This window comes from Melospiza melodia, chromosome Z (genome assembly GCF_035770615.1).
Source record: "Melospiza melodia melodia isolate bMelMel2 chromosome Z, bMelMel2.pri, whole genome shotgun sequence".
NCBI classification, from domain to species: domain Eukaryota; kingdom Metazoa; phylum Chordata; class Aves; order Passeriformes; family Passerellidae; genus Melospiza; species Melospiza melodia.
In genome coordinates, this window is record NC_086226.1 from 80,700,704 (window position 1) to 80,718,029 (window position 17,326).

At 38.4% G+C, this 17,326-nt stretch overlaps 1 protein-coding gene across 2 annotated transcripts in view; it reads right to left on the reverse strand.

Moving 5' to 3' along the window:
- Positions 1-17,326, reverse strand: part of EDIL3 (EGF like repeats and discoidin domains 3) — a 235,995-nt gene that overhangs the window by 154,954 nt on the left and 63,715 nt on the right. For both annotated transcript variants that reach the window (XM_063180903.1, XM_063180902.1), the window contains exon 2: positions 13,806-13,934. In XM_063180903.1, the coding sequence (XP_063036973.1) occupies positions 13,806-13,934 (129 nt within the window). The remainder of the gene's footprint in view (positions 1-13,805; positions 13,935-17,326) is intronic.

Here is a 17,326-nt window from a genome sequence, read left to right on the forward strand (position 1 = left end):
TGTTGTTGGTTTGGTTTTATAATGGATATTGAACGTTCATTCACAACCAATTCATTTGACTTTAAATTTACATTTGAAGCTGAAGCTGCTTCCAGTCTATGTTGGAAATGAGACAAAGGCATCACCAACAAATGAGAATTTTCTTTCTGCCCTGTTTCTGTCTGCATTGTGAAACACATCAGACTACATGAAAACTCCTAAGTATGTTTAGAAGGATAAATAACTTTTCCTTCCTCTTCCTTCCAAGGCAGTTGCCACAGCAGCAGTTGTTCTTTCCTTTCCAGTTTTCCCTACACCTGCATTTAGAAGGACCAGTTGAGCAAACAGAGTCAGCAGAAGACAAATAATTATTGCTGTTCAAAGCCATGAGGAGCTACAAAACATACTGGCTGGGATTTAGACAAAAGACTCTGGAATTCACAGATATCTATCTTGGACTTCCCCTCTGAAACTCTGAATCCACATGCACATCACTCCCAACCTGTCTTCTAGAGTGTGGGATCCTATGCAGGATAAATATCTGCAAGCCTTGTAACTCCTTTCTGTGATCTTTTTTGCTGGATAAAGTCAGCAAAAATTTGCTTTACCCAGAGGACACACCTTTCTGCAATATCCTATGTTTGTGTGGATACAAAGGGAAAGGGCCAGGAAGAATTGTCTGTGAAAGGAAATGCAATATGTGAAGCATCTCCATGAGGATTTGGAGTCTGAGCTTTTGTATCCTGCTGTCAATGCAGAAGATGGCAAAACTAAATATTACAGGATATTTTGACCATTTCTGTTAGTCTGTTAGGAGGTGATTGCAGGGCATCATTAAGGCTGGGAGAATTTGGATCGTTCAGCCTGGAGAGGAGGATTTGGGGTGACTTGCAGGGCCTGGAGGAACCAACGAGAAAGATGGAGAGAGACAATTGGCAAGGGCTGGAGGGACAGGGCACAGGGAATGGCTTCAAACCGACAGAGAGGAGGTTTGGGCCAGATATTGGGAGGAATTTCTCCCCTGTGAGGGTGGGCAGGCCCTGGCACAGGGTGCCCGAGGCCAGGCTGGACACTGGGACAGTGGGATGGGATTTCAGGTCCCTCCAAACCCAAATTATTCTGTGATGCTGTGCTCAGAGTACTGTGGATATGGACAGGCAAAGAAAGCAGATTGTATACGCATGTCTCATACCCATCCATCTGAAAAAAAAAAAAAAAAAAATTAAAACCTTGCATGCGTTCATGAAGATTGGAATTAGATATCTGTCAAGAGCATAGATCAGAAGAGTGGAACTACATATATTTGCACCAATTATGCATGAAGTGACACATAAACTGAACAGAATCATAAATACCAAGGAAGCTGAAGTGTGATTTTGCCAAATCGTGATGGTCTTGAATTCTACCTCACTCTTTTCCTAATTTCAGGGACAAAAAATTTAGGTCATGTCCAAGTCAACCTTTTCAATTTTTCAGACTTCATAATTCCCTGATTTAGAGTGTTGCCATTCCAGTGCATGTTTCAAAGTGAAGACAGTATTGATAACTTGAGAGTTTGTGCCTCAAATTAGCATTCTAATATTACAGATATAGCCACGGGGGAGCAGCTGAAACATTAATTTCAATCTCATTGATTAATTTCTTCTAACATAGGGAATAATATATTGACTCTACAATGTCAGTTTCTCAAGCAGGTGTTCAGCTCAAGTAATGCACATGAAATACCAGCTCTGCAACCATAAGTCAGCACGAAACCTCATGCCTTAATAATTCTGGTCATTAATATAACATAAATATAAATTAATTATTATTAATCATTAATTTATAGCATCATCAAGTAGGAGAAAGCTGTACACCTGTGATACCACCTGAAAAAAATCCCTCTCAAAACCAGTATCTATAATTTGAATTATTCATATGCTTCAGTCAGGATTTCACTCAAGTCCTCATTATCCTCATCACCCATGAATGCACAAAAAGATGAGCACGTGGCATGCAGTGCCTTTTCACCCCAAAAGAGCCATCCCAGATAATTTGCTGGGTAAATGAAGGAGGAAAAGTGGGGGTATTTCAGCCTTGGCATTAACACCTGACAACAACAGGTACAGCACAGGCCCATCTGGCTAAACAGCAATAAATCCAGACTGAAACTAAAATCCTGAAATGGGGTAGTAAAAGTGAACATCCCTCTGGCATGTTTCTTCCTGTGATTTTGACTGATAATTTTCATAGCTAACCATTTTTTAAATTCTATTTTATTATATTATCTCCTATATAATTCCCCTGGATGTTTTATTCCTTGCAACAAAATATGAACTAATTCTATAGCCTAATAGGAAAAAAATTCAGCCATAGACTTTTATGGAGTTCCTGTAATTACACTTATATTTGGGGGAAAAAATAAAGAAAAAAGAAACAACAACAAACCATTCAAGAACTAAATAACTTAGTTATTCCCCTTAGGAAAATGTGATTTTTGGAGTAAATTAATTCCTTGCTGAAAAAAGTTAAAAGGCCTCATCTGATCCATATCAGCATAATTCTTCGATATTCATATAAAACTGTAGAGGTTTTAGAAGAGCAGTAGTGGGCTACAGTGCTCAATATCCTCAATACACTAAAGAATAAGGTTTATTTGCTCAGGACAATACTAGTTTTAACTATTCCAGTTTAAAATCTTCAAGAAGTTAATTTATTTTTCTGGAACTGAAAAAAAAACCAAAAAAAGTAAGAGATCGGATATATCATTCCACAGTCTTTTAAATGCTTAAGGGAATTTTGCATCTGGATGATGAACACCAAAGACCCTTAAGCAAGTGACTTAACAGAGATTTTAAATTTTAAAAAAAGGAAGAAGCATAGAAAGGAATCAGATCAGAGAATTATGCAGTGAAAAGAAATGTCTGAGCTACTAAATAGCAACTTTACCCAGTTAGAAACATTAAATTTGTTAGGAGAAACATTTGGGTACTCTTGTTCTGCTTCTAAAAAGAAGGTTTTTTATTATGGAGAAAAGCAAAAACTGAACTACTGTATCTATATTTTTTAGTGGCAAAGATGTATTTCCTTAATTCATTACTTAAAAACAAGTAAACATTCACGGAGAGAAAAAAAGTAAGAAAAAGTGATGCCAAAATATGATGTACATTGCTCCACTTAATGAGCCATTTATGTAACTAGTTTTGGAAAAAACATTCTGGTAAAAAACTTAAAGAGGGAAAGGAAAAAACAACAATAATGCCCATCTGTCTCTGGATCCAATATTCAGCTTTTAATTTGTGTTTCTTTTACTCTGGAACCAAATTCCATTTAGAGCTTGCATTAAGTTCAACACCACCAGGTTTTCCATCTGATCATTTTTTCCTAAGAAGTATAAAATCTTCTAATCTGAATCTCCTAGGATGCCAGAATTAACATCTCATTAAAGACCAATTTGCTTTTTCAGCTAAAGGATCAGCTTCCTTCTGGCATTTTTATTTTTACTAAGTTGCTTCCATACTGTTGAGTCACATCCTTCTACATAAAAATCCAGGAGAAAACTATATTATATAAAACGGGAAAACAAACAGAGGCAGCGCTTCAAGAACATTTCTTGAGTCAAAATGTTATCAGAAATTATGTTGTCTGGTCTCTTAAAAACCATCAAAACTGTTTACTTTGCATTAGCCAAGAAGCAAAAGGAACAGGAAAATAAAGCTACTACCATTGGTGGCAAAACCAAATAGTAATTAATCCTAATTATTAATAGTAATTAATCCTAATCATTATGATACTTATTGATCCCTAATCCATAAGAATTAATAATTCCTAATGAGCGGTGTATTTCAAAACTAAAAAAAAATCCTGCAATAATTAATTTTCTGGAACTGGACAGTAACCTGAAGACCTCTACTATTTGTCAGTGATAATGGCATATATTAAAAAAATTATCTGGTAAGGAAAGCTGTCGTAAAGGCAGTAACAATTGTTTAGGAACAAAAAGATAGATATTGTTTCCATGTTTTAATAAAGATAACAATAATAATATTAAAATATAATTATTATAGCAATAACAATAAAAGTAGAAATACAATAATAAAAATAAAATAATAATAATAGTAATAGGAGTAATAATAATAGTAAATTTTGAAGTGGTGAGAGAGTGATTTTAAACACCAGGACAGGGACACCAAAGAACAAAGTCAACATGACATGGAACATCACAAGAAGCAGCCCAACAGCTGTGTCAGCAGTTCTCTGGACCACTCCAGAGGCACTCATGAATGTGAAAATGTGCAGGATATTGTGTACCAGAATATTTATTTCATTAGATCTTGGTGTGTCATGTGCTCTGCTGTTTCAACCCGATGCAGCTGCTGCCCACCAAAGTTGAATTATCTGAACACTTCTCTTTCCAGACAATGCTAAGAGCACCTATCCAAAGAGCAATTTTCCCCTGTCTGTCAGCATGAGCTCTCCAGGTTTTTATGTGCAGCCTATTTCACTGGCAGATCTGACAAAACATAACTGGTTTATTCTACCTGCTTCTTTTGAAGCTGGTTTAAAAAATATATAAGGCCGTAGATGCAACATATTTCTGGGGAAAATGCTGGGTTTTTTCCTTTCTTTTCTTTTTTTTTTTTTTTTCTTCTGGTTTTGTTTTTTTTTTTTCCCTTCTCTTCTTCACCCAGTAAAACAGGGCAAAAACTCATGGAAATGGCTCTGGCTCAGCAGAGATGCCTCCCTTCCAGTACACACAACCCAGGCAGGTGTAAATCTTGTTTCTGTAGCACCTTGCCTTTAGCAGGCTCAGTGCACTTGGAATTTACAATTAAATAACACCTGGATGGAAAGCCCACACCTCAGTTTGTCACAGTCCTCCATGACCTGTATGCATGCTTTTCTGAGTATTTGTACATTAAAATCTTGGCATCAGTGTTGCAGCTTTTAACCAAAATCTGATGCACTGCTGAGTCCTTCATCCCTCCAACTGAACCAGGGGCTGTGGATGTGTTTTGGCAAATAAACCCATGCTCACAAACTTTGTTTATCTTTGCAAGGTCCCATCCTGAGCAGTAGGCCTACCAACAAGGGGCTGGATGTTTACCGTTTGCCCTTTTAATTAGATGAATAAAATACATAAAATCTCCTTTAGAGTGGACAACTGCTTACCCTCTAGTGTGTGACCTTGCCAGTTTGCACCCTCCAAATAAAAAAAAAAAAATTGCAGGCAGAAAAATAGGAAAATTAATTCCAGCATGGGGTTCATTCAACAGAGCATTTCTCATTCAGGTTTTAAAATTTTCACTACCCACAAACATTGTGCATGGTCACATTGACCAGTGGTACCATGTAGGCTTTTTAAGGTCTGTCATGTATTACAAAATGCTTTATAAAAGAAATATTCTGGTGAAACCCAGCAGAATATTAAGCCCCTTTTTTACAAGTGCCAGCAGCATTCTGGGATGTGTTTGGAAGAGCACTGGCAGCAGGTGGGTGTGGGTGATCCTTCTCTTTGCTTAGCAAAGGGACACATCTGCAGTGGCGTGTCCAGCTCTGGGTCCCCACAGCACAAGAGGCACAAGGACATTGAGGAGCAGAGGGACACAAAGATGGGGAAGGAATTAACTGCAGGATCCTTCACGCAAAGAGACACCAAAAGGGGCAAATTAGAGGTGAGGAAGTCATCACCCCACTCTGCTCAGCTTTTGTTGGGTCTCCCACCTGCAGCCCCGGGCCCAGGTGTGGTCCCTGCTGTGCCCCACAGAGCTGGCCAGGCTGAGAGGCTGCAGGGAAGGGCCACAAAGAGGATCCAAGGGCTGGGAAATCCGACTGGGGGGAAGGAAGGCTGAGAGGCCTGGGTTTGCTCAGCCCTGAGGAGAGGAGGAGGAGGCTGAGAGACCTGGGTTTGCTCAGCCCTGAGGAGAGGAGGATGAGGCTGAGAGACCTGGGTTTGCTCAGCCCTGAGGAGAGGAGGATGAGGCTGAGAGACCTGGGTTTGCTCAGCCCTGAGGAGAGGAGGATGAGGCTGACAGACCTGGGTTTGCTCAGCCCTGAGGAGAGGAGGATGAGGCTGAGAGACCTGGGTTTGCTCAGCCCTGAGGAGAGGAGGATGAGGCTGACAGACCCGCGTTTGCTCAGCCCTGAGGAGAGGAGGATGAGGCTGAGAGGACTGGGTTTGCTCAGCCCTGAGGAGAGGAGGATGAGGCTGACAGACCTGGGTTTGCTCAGCCCTGAGGAGAGGAGGATGAGGCTGAGAGACCCGCGTTTGCTCAGCCCTGAGGAGAGGAGGATGAGGCTGAGAGACCTGGGTTTGCTCAGCCCTGAGGAGAGGAGGATGAGGCTGACAGGCCTGGGTTTGCTCAGCCCTGAGGAGAGGAGGATGAGGGGACACCTCACCCCGTGCTCCCCTGGTTCAGGGGTGGCCACAGAGTGTGACCGTGTTCACAGGGGTGCAAGGGTGAGGGAAGAGACGAGGATCTGACTCCATGTTTTAGAGGGCTTGATTTATTATTTTATGATATATATTACATTAAAACTATACTAAAAGAATAGAAGAACGGATTTCATCAGAAGGCTGGCTAAGAATAGAATAGCAAGGAGTGATAACAAAGGTTTGTGGCTCGGCTCTCTGTCTGAGCCAGCTGACTGTGATTGGCCGTGAATTAGAAACAACCACATGAGCCCAATCCCAGATCCTCCTGTTGCATTCCACAGCAGCAGATAATCAATGTTTGCATTTTGCTCCTGAGGCCTCCCAGCTTCTCAGGAGGAACAATCCTAAGGAAAGGATTTTCCATGAGAGATGTCTGTGACAGCAGAGGAGGGGGAGGCTCCCTCTGTGCATGGAGCCCACGAGAGGAGCAGGGCTGGGGGTCCCAGGGGCGCTGCCAGGGCACAAGGGGAATCACTTTCCCCATGGCCATCAGCCACTGGAATCATCTCCCCAGGCAAGGGACGGATTCCCCAGCGTTAAACGTTTTTAGGATTCAGCTGGGCAGGGCTCTGGCCCATCCTGCCTGGACCGTGATTTTGCCAAGAAAGCTTGACCCTTGAGGTGATCCTTGAGGTCCCTCCCAACCTGGGATTCTACGACTCTGTGAACTCCCAGTTTTGCACACTCTTCACTAATTGTGACTCCAAACCTTATTTTCACAACGGATTTATTGGCAATCAGCATCAAAGGCAATTTTTTGGGCAGAAATATTGTAAATTATGACTTACAACATTTTCTGCCCTGCAATCAATGCCATTTATCAAGCTATTCTGCTTGCATGCATTCAGACCATTCAGTTTAGATTTTTGTGCATTATGCGCTCTTCAGGCTACCCAAAAACTAAACATTAGGACCTAATTTTTCAAATTATTTTTATTAATATATATTGATTGCTTTTACCAGGGCTCCATAACCTATGAGAACATCTTGATTATGTGATATTTTCTGTTTGAAAAATGTGTTTTGCAGTTAATTCCACATAAAACACTGCTGTGTAACAGAAATGTGAAGCCCTAGGGTTTAGGCTTCAGAATAGAGTGCTGAGAAATGCCCCAACATGCTGAAGACCTGCAAGGAAGAATTAGTTTTCAATCTATTCCCTCCTCCTCTCTCTTGCTCTTTTCCCAGAAGAAACTACCCTTTAACCATGGAAGCTGATTATTCTTGCTGAATTCAAATAAACACAGGCCCACCTCATCTCTGATGTGAATCTTCTGTTACCAACAGAGCCATTGAAATGGTTTTTGGGAGTATCAGCAAAAGGAGAACAATGGACTTTGCAATTTTTTTCAAATAATGAATTTTTTTTTAAATAAGGAATCAGTAACAAGAGAAAAGCACAACAGCTCACTGAAGAAGAATTCACAGTCATGTAGTAAAGTCTTCCTCTTGACAATAAGAAACGTGGTGAATAAGTCGCTTTACAAAAATTTGGCTAATATAGGAATAAATATAGCCAGTTTGGGTGGCACTACACCCAAAGCAGTGACAATAGGTGCTGAAATTTGGAGTCCACACTATTTCCCAATATCCTGGCCCATCTGCAAAGGACTGTGTTGCACTAAGGAGAGGAGTGCCAGCAGGCCAAGGGATGTGATTATTTCCCTAAAATCAAATAGTCAAGCCTGGAGAAGAAATTACAAATAAAGACACCAGAGCCAGGGACTTCTCAGTGGTACCCAGTGACAACACAATGAGAAAAAAAAAATTTCACAAAATTGCACTTAAATATATTTGGGCTTTTGGGGTTTTTCCATTTGTTTCCTTGCTTTTTTTTGGCCTGTGAAGGTGATCAAACACTGGCACAGATTTCCACGAGAAGCTGTAAAGTCTCCATCTCTGGAAATATTGAAAACTCAGCTGGAAATGACCCTGAGAAACCTGCACCCTTGGATCGTCCATTAAGAGGTGGGTTAGGCTACAGACCTCCACAAGCGCCTCACATCTTCAACTATTCTGATTTTGGGAGGGCCAGTGCTGTAATTTACATTATTCCAGGCTACTTTATTTACAGCTGAGGTGAATACTTTCATGTCAATTGCATACTGCATGCACATGACAGTAAGTAACTGGATTTCATTGGAAAGAGTGGATTCATTTCACTATTTCTACCTTGGAAAATCCATTAGTACACATGTTCAACATGTGGTGCAAACAACCCTCCTTAAAGAAAGGACAAAACACACATTGTAAAGGCTACAAAAGCATCTTTGAAATCATTCAGTCATTTCTAATCATGGCATTGAAAAGCATCTGCAAGACTGGCAGGAAGTGAGTGACAGGATTTTCATCTGCACTAATTTTTTTCTGAAGCCCTTGTCCTGTCAGTGCAGGGGTCAGGAAAGCAAAAGTGGAGACTCAGGTTGTGCAAATAAAGCCACAAAGCAAACAGATCAGAGCACAGATCCAGGCCTAATCCATCTTACTGAATTTTTATTTAACAGCATGAAAAGGGAAGAACTGCTTTGATTCCTGCGTTTCTGGCTGGGGGACAGCAGCTGTCAAAGAAATAGTTTACTTTGGATACTGGGAAGACTGAAGTGATTATGGAAAACTGCAATGTGCCAAGCCAGGAACCCCGCAATCACTTCTTAATCACTTGGAGGAATAAAGATGCCATGGGAGACTGGCATCTCTGGCTCACCTTTCAACTCTTCTCCCTTCTCTCAGCCTCCATGCTGCACTGAAACCCAGCTCCCCTTGATCATTAACCATAAGATCATTAACTTGCCTTTCCACCCTTCCAAAATGCACGCAGGCTTTTTTTTTTTTTCACCATGTTTTTCAATAATGAGGTCCTCTCAGTGAGTGCTGTCATAAAAGGTACAGGCACTTTCCAAAAGGATGCTGGCAGCCCATTTGACATCTGTTATTCTTTTTTTTCACTTAAATAAACTAAACATGTTCACCAGTTTATCCTCTCAGACACTTATTGAATTTCAGACTTGGAAGATCAAAACCGAGTAGTTTTAAGATGCTCAGATTTCAAATGTGAACATGGACAACCCATGGAACACACTCTCCTTGCCTTATGGCATAATGAAGTGAAAAAACTCTTTTTCTTGCCATTAAGGTTGTGCTTCTCCCCGTGTTTTCCCTTATGCACACACCAAACAAAACAGGAGCAGTTTTTATTTCAAAGAGAACTCCCCCAGTGCCATTTTATAGATCCCCTCGTGTGCTGTCCATGGCTAATTAGTCACCCAGGTTGACAGGCAGCACATTAAGAGTTTTCCTGAACAGAATTAATTAATTACTCCTATTAATTGTCTGTAACAGTTGTTGTTTATTGCATTTTGATATTTTACATGATTCCTGAGAATGACTTGTGAGTTATTTAAAAGATGTAAAATCTGCCACCTACTCTGTAATACATTTCAATGCCAATATCAATTAATCAAAAAATATTTTGTTTCAATTTAGGTTAAAATTAATTTCCATATATGTAGGCAGGAGTCTGCTGAAGAGTTAACTTGGACCATAGTGTTCTTATTATCTTTAGAAAACATCCTGCTATTTGGAATGTTTGATATAATCACCTTTTATCTGTTTAGCCAAATCCTTTTTCACCTCGCTGGAGGATGTGCTGTGCTGAAAACAACTAAAACACACATTTTTCCTGCCTCTCTCTATCTTGTCCTCTGCCAGTTTATCAGATATTTAAAATCTGTTCGAGCACTGAAAAACCTGCACATATAGGGTGATATTACAGATCTACCACCTCATCTCAAATCTTCTAGCACAACCAAGTTTGGTATATAAATACACATAGGAAATAAAGTGAGATTGCCATTAAGAAAAGAGTAGGGTCAGAATGGGAATACCAATTTAAAATATGCAAATTACTCTCACAAGAATTTTTTATAAATTTTGGTTTAGACAGACTCAAAGCTACAGTGTCAGTAAAAAAAGAAGTATGGCAGAAAAGTTACATTTTCCCATGGGTAAATTTATAAAAACACATAATTAGTTAAACATATTAGCTTGAAATTGGTATTACTATGAATAACAGGTTACTTTAAATTTTATGCCTATTAAGGTAATAAAGGAAGTTGCATTCTGCAGAATCCATGAAGCTCCCAAACTGTCTGGAGTATTTGTTGGTCTATTTAGGGAAGATTTCTACCTAAATGTTTGATCTTCCTGGGTACTTGTATGCATCTATTTTTTTCTTCCCCTCTGCATAGTTCATGGCTTGCTGTCTGAATGGGACTGCCTTTTATTTACCCACATTAATGCATGATTAAGTAAAATCCCTGTTGTCTTTTACTGTGAATATCCTCCTGTTCAAGGTATGTCCCTTGAAAAATTTATGACTTCCCAGCAGGTGCCCGAGTTCAGCAGTGCATCCTGTCATTGCACAAAGTCTCTAATGAGGGGGATGCAGACAACACCAAGCTGCTTGTGAATGTTTTTAAAAAAATTTTCTGTGCAGCCCTTTTGAGGGAGACAGTGGCACAGGCCCTTCTCTTTTTTTCTGCTTTTTTTAAAATTTGTTTTGTTTTGTTTTTGTGGGGTTTTATCGTTTGGGTTTTTTGTTGTTGTTTTTTTGGGGGTTTTTTTGTTTTGTTTTGTTTTTTTATTGCTATTGTTGGGGTTTTTTTGAGTATTTGTTTTTTTTTTTTTCCTCACCCTCCTCTTTTCTTCCTACATGGTACCCCCCTGACATCCTAAACACTAATTTTTAATTTAGTGTTTTCAACTGCACAGAAAATTGTCAAGAAGGCTTTTTTGAGATATGAGGGATTAAGAGATTAGCTTTTGGGCAAAAACTCATTAAAAAGCCAAAGAGAAGCAACCTTTGCTGGCATTCCCTCTTAATTCATACATCTAATAAACACTCTTAGTAAAAGTGATCACTCAGGGTCTTGCACTCCTGGGCTCCTCTAGACACATCTTACAACATCATTTTACTTTAAACATTTCAGTATTTGAATTAATTGAGCTGACTGACTAACAGCTTACACTAATCACCATTGTTTTCATAGAAAATAAATCAAATAATTTTCTTGAAATGCCTTTTTTTTTTTTTCAGTGGCTTATATGTACAGGGTTACAAAAAGCAGAATGATCTTTTACTAAAAAATAAAAGATTATTTTAAAATCTATTTTTAAAGGTTTTAACAAGGCTAGACTGAATCCGTACATGTAGCAAGCAAGAAAAAGCCGAACTGAATTAACATTCTGGATTTTAGTTACTGTCGGAATTTGAAATAGATTCTTTATTTAACAAGTGTTGTCCAGCAGATATTCCCCATGGATTGCAAATTAGAAATGTAGTATCCTGCTTCTGTAAGTGCTGTGATTGCCACACATTGTCAAGTTATTTACTTATGCTTTAGTCTGTTTACCAAACCGAGTTTTTGGTGAAGTGCTTGAAGATTTTAGTTAAGTATATGTGTATTTTTTAAAGCCCTATTAATGCTCATCTGCTAATTACAGTGACAATTATCACAACATGATTTTTTTCCTCCAGATTCAGTCATGTTTGGCATCCTCCCAGTCATATGCAATGCAATTTCCTGCCAGCAAAGTACACAATAAATCCAAAATTTTCCTGAAGTGAAGCCCTGTCTATGCTGTTTTAGGGTAGCATGATATATATCCGTAGAATAAATTCAAGCACTGACAAAAATTATGGAAAAGGGATGGAAAATAAGATTTGAGGCAGTGTTTCCTGGCTTCATGTGTGGGCAACAAGCACCTCCTTGTGCAACTTAAATTTTAGGTGGTAACCAACTACAACAACTTTTTAGAATCAGAAAAAAATTGCAGTTGGTGTCTGAAGTTGATCATTCTCCCACAGGAACTAGCTCCATTTGTTTGCAGAAAGTTTAACTTAAAAGGAATCAATTTAAATCCAAATTCCCTTAAAATTGCATTGTGGACACTTGGAATTCACTCTAAAAACAGCAGTAGCAACATTTTCATAAAAGGAAATTAACAAAAAAAACTCATAAAAAGAACAGCCCTTTATTTCTGGACTAAGTTCTGCTCCCTTTACCCATTGGCAGAGACCTAATCCACATAACAGTGAACCTTGGTTCACTTTGTGTAATTTTTTAAAGAATATTTATTAAATGAAATAATTAATTATTTAAAATGACAGGCACACATATTTAGGACAGTTGCATTGTTGAGCCCAGCTGTGACAGTTCCATCATTTTGCTCTGTAAACATCTTTTTGTGCCTTCTTTGGGATAATACAAGAGCTCAACTAACTTTCAGTGAGCTGTCTACATTTTCCTTCAGATTCTCATTTTCTCCCTAAGTTTTCTTAACACGGAGGCCTGACCTCCTGGATATTTTGGATCTACCACTCAAATTCAGGTTTACTTTGAGTCACGTGCACATCACAAAATTTCAGTACATTTGACTTGTGCTCTATGCACTCATCATTAATTAGAGCCTCCAAATGGATAGTTATTTTGAAATTCAAGCAAGTGACCACTTTGTGTTATTCTGGGTTTCTCCTATGCTGGTCCTGTCTCTTAATGTGCATAAGAAATCAGTCTTTACTGCAGACATTGGCATAAAACTATCAGAAGTGAAGATCTGAAGGGTGCTGGTTGAAGAAGGGTACGTAGAAGTATCACAGAATTATCTAGAATTATCTAGATTTGATATTTGAAAAATGTTGGTGATGTTGAAGTCCATTATGGAGTTTTTTGTGGACCACTGGGCTTTTCTGAGTAATTATATTTTCTGCAGATGCCATTTCAACTTAATTACATAGCTTTCAACTGTTACTTATTATAGAGATGGCTATGACACAGATATAAGGTTAAAAACCCCAATAATGATCAACCTAAAGACCCCATTGATGCCTTGGGATTTTAGTGTTTATATTTTCATGTATTTGCCATCCTGCAGTTCTTTAGTGTGTAACTCCAAACTCCACATTCAGTGTCAGCTGCTGCTGTCCCATTTTGGGCAGGCACAACAATTCCTCTCCAGGCCTGGCAGCCGAGGGCACCTCACTGCCCCAGGGCCCAGAAATGCAAACAAAAGGGAGTTGGGTGGGCAAACTTGGGGTAAATGACTCCATTAGCTGAGGCTGTCAATGTTAGATTAACCCCCAATGTGCAAATGGACCAAACTTATAAAAATGTGAAAACCTGTGGGTCCATTTTTGGGTGTAGCCCCTTGGCTGCCCAAAATGTTCCTGAAGGCCCTTCAATAAACAGAAACGCTTTTCATTTTTATCTATTCTGGCCTCTGTATTAATTTAGCCCCAACAAGGCATCGCCACCACCACCACCACGACACAGAACACCACGGACAAGATCGCTGCTTGAGCAGCCGCAGGCCACTGGAGCCATGTCAGCAATTTAATTTAATTTTCACTTACCAACCTCCACAAGGCTGGAGCAGTTGGGATCTGTGAAACCCTGGGGACACTCGCAGGAGTAGAAGTTGTCATTGAGCCCTGACAGGCAGATGCCACCGTTCTGGCAGGGGTTGGAGTCGCACACATCCGCTGTGGGCACAGGGAAAACAATACTTTTTGTAGAAAAGCCACCAAAAATTACCCCCAAGCTCTCACCACATCAGATTTTTGGTAACTAAGTACAGAAAGAAAGGACGAACTCTTATGTCCTTTGAATGACTTTTGGCTGATTCAGCTTTGTATTTATTTAACAGCACAGCTCCAGGTAATCATCTATCCCTAATCTTACACCCAATAAAATGTGCTTGTCTTAAACTCAATCCATTTGCAAAAGACAATAGCAAATGGCAATTTATTTATTTTTTCCAACCTGAAGACTTTCATGATATGTACAGATTTCATTCTGTCACCACTGGCATAAAAGGAAGCAACCCTAAAGAATATCCCCTAGGCTTTGGCCAGGTTTAATTTGGTAGTTTTTCCCAGATATTTTCTCTTATATTTACATATATTATTGTCTATCTCAATCTTCATCTTTAAAGGCACGTTTGTGCTCTCTGCTGCTCAGCATAGCATTAAAAATTAACAGTATTTTGTGCAGTAAATGCATCTAAAAGAAAGATCTACAGGTAGACACTATTAGAGAACAAGTACATTGTTTTCTGTGAGGTTTTTTAATTGAAAATTGCCAGGGTTTTTTCCATGTAATTGAAGAGATTTACGGAAATTTTTTGGTTTATGTCATCAATACAACGTCAGCAATTACAGCATGTTTTGGATTATTTTGTTGGCAAACAGCTCAGGATTTACACACTTTTCTTGCACGTGGATTTCAGATTAATCCTTGGTGTAAGAATTTACGTTTAAACATTGTTTAAGAAATGTAGGTGATGCACGAAAATGCCTTTATGAACTCTGTGCGTCAGTTTCACAGAAAAACTGGAGCTGTGCAGTAGTTTTCTGGGTTATTTGCAGTTTTGTTCAATTTTTTTGTCATCTTTAGGGTGCCTTCATGACACAGAGAGCTGTCATGCACTTGATATTGTTTTGTCTTAAAGACTGTCCAGCTGATGGAGAAGCAAAGCTATTTTTGAGAACAGTAAATGGTATATTCTAACTGAATCTAAATAAGCCAAGACTTCTCATTTTGTGCGTTTGTTGCATTATTGGGGTAGCAAAGGATGCTTGTTTATTACTTTATGGGGATTAGGCAATTGGTTGTGAAAGAACAGCTACTATTAAATGAATTCTCTGACAACTGTATTCCCATACCTCTAATTAAATTAATAAACTAAATAGCATCTGGAGCAGGAACACTTAGTATGCAAATCCTCATGGATATTCTGATTAAAATGAGAGAGGATATTTTTGCTACATATTTCCTGATTTGGTGTCATTCTGATTTCAATAATGCCATTGGCGTAAAAGGCAAAAAGACAAAAATGCTCTTTGAATTTGTGAATTCTACGTTGAATGACAAGCAGAATTCACACAAAACGTTGCATTATATTTCCAGAAACTGAAATCTGAAATGACCAAAGTGTGGACATTCAACTGCGTGGTTTTAATTTGCGTGAAAATTCGTGTTGGCTTTTTCAGCCTGAAATAAAGTGACCCAACCTGCAGTTTTGGACTAATAAAGCAGATGTTCTCCTCTGTTAACAGCCATTTATTCCCATGTTCAGGAAATAACTGCACTAATTGCTCTTTTGACCCACCACCTTGGCCTGTCACTCTGTGGTGTAATTTTTGTAATGTCATTGTACCACAGAAATCTCAGAAATAAAGTGAATAAAGAACACATCTAAAGAGAATGAGTTAAAAAAAAAAATAAAAATGAAAGCAAGCACAGGTAACTAAAAGTTCCCCCCAAAAAAAAACCTGCAAAAAAACCAACGAAAGAAAACAAAAAAAAGACCAAAAAAAAAAAAAAACAAACCAAATCACCACAAACAAAGAAAATAAAACAAACAAATACCAACCAACCAAACATACTATTAAAAAAAACCAACAAATGAAACCAAAAACAAACAGAAAGCCAAGCAAAAAAACAGCTTATCCTGTCTCATTCACATAATGTTAATGAGGATTAAAGAGGAAAAGTCCTTCTGTAAACAACAATGGTTAAATAATATCATAGTACAAAGTCAAATATGATGCAGTCAGAGAAATAAGAAGCTGCACGATTCTACTTAAGAGGAGGTACCAGGCTGTGTAAATGTTGAAACTTAAATTTTCAAAAATCATGTAAAATGTTATCTCCATTATTTATAGTTTATTGTCTGTGAAATGGTGCTGAACAAAATAAATATCACCTTTGAATCAACAAAATCTTCCTCAATTTCCATTTTGTGCCTCTTGAGAGGACGTTCATACTGAAATATTGAAATCTAATTTGTTATACATTCCACTGGGTTTGATGAGCAGAATTTGATTTTGAAGGCTCTGTTATTAGTAAGAAAAGATGATATGGGTGTATTTTGTCTTAACACAACTGATAAAGGGATTTGCTACCATTAAAATGTGACACAGTTTTTAGCACTACATTGGTTTTATAATTTCACCTGGGAGATTTTGCGAATGGAAGAGTAAAATAAACCCAAGAAAGGAAATATATAATTTACAATAAATATTGCAGGAGTCTGCTCTGTTGCTGATGGCTTTCCATTGTGATTGGCAAGATGCTGTTTGTGTAACAGACTGTGTAATTTGACAAATTTCTGCAAATTAAACAAACACTCCAGGATAAAATTAAATTATTTGAAAAGAAAATCTAAAGACTAATTACTATTGCATTTTTATGAAGATATTCTGAAAGGATTCCAGTAAGATTCAATGTCAAAAGAAAACAGTCATTCATGTTTGTCTTCCCTATGTCTGAGTGACCTTGTGCTTTTCTTTACATGGCCTCTCAAGTGTAAAAGTGTCTGAAGACAGTTACATAAACCTTTGGGACTTCATTTAGTACCAAAGGGTCCTAAATGCGTGGGATTTTTAAAATTATTTTTATTATTTTTCTGCTCCTATCTTATTTCTTCATAACATTTTGAAGTCAAGTTAATCCTTGAGCAAATTGTCCCTCCTCTGCTTGGGAACTATGGCTGGTTAAGAACAAAAAATAAAAAAAGCATGACAAAAAGAATAAAATCAAAGAGATCCATGCAAACTCAAAATTATAATTTTAATTAAGAACCTTCCCTAATTCTCCAAACTCAGGAAAAATTATGCAGCAAAACTCAAATGAAATGCTGATATATTTGCTCTGTAATAATACCCAGGATTTTTTCTTTAAGAAATATGAAGTTTTTTGTACATAATGAACAACTCAACCAATGAACCTGGATCTTTTTCATTAAAGGCACTCTGAGAAAAACTGTTCTGCAAGTCCATCACACTCTTTTCCATAGTGTTCACATAACTACTTTTAAGCCACATGCTTTTCAATAAAGTACTGAATATACAACTATTGCTCCTTTCCACAA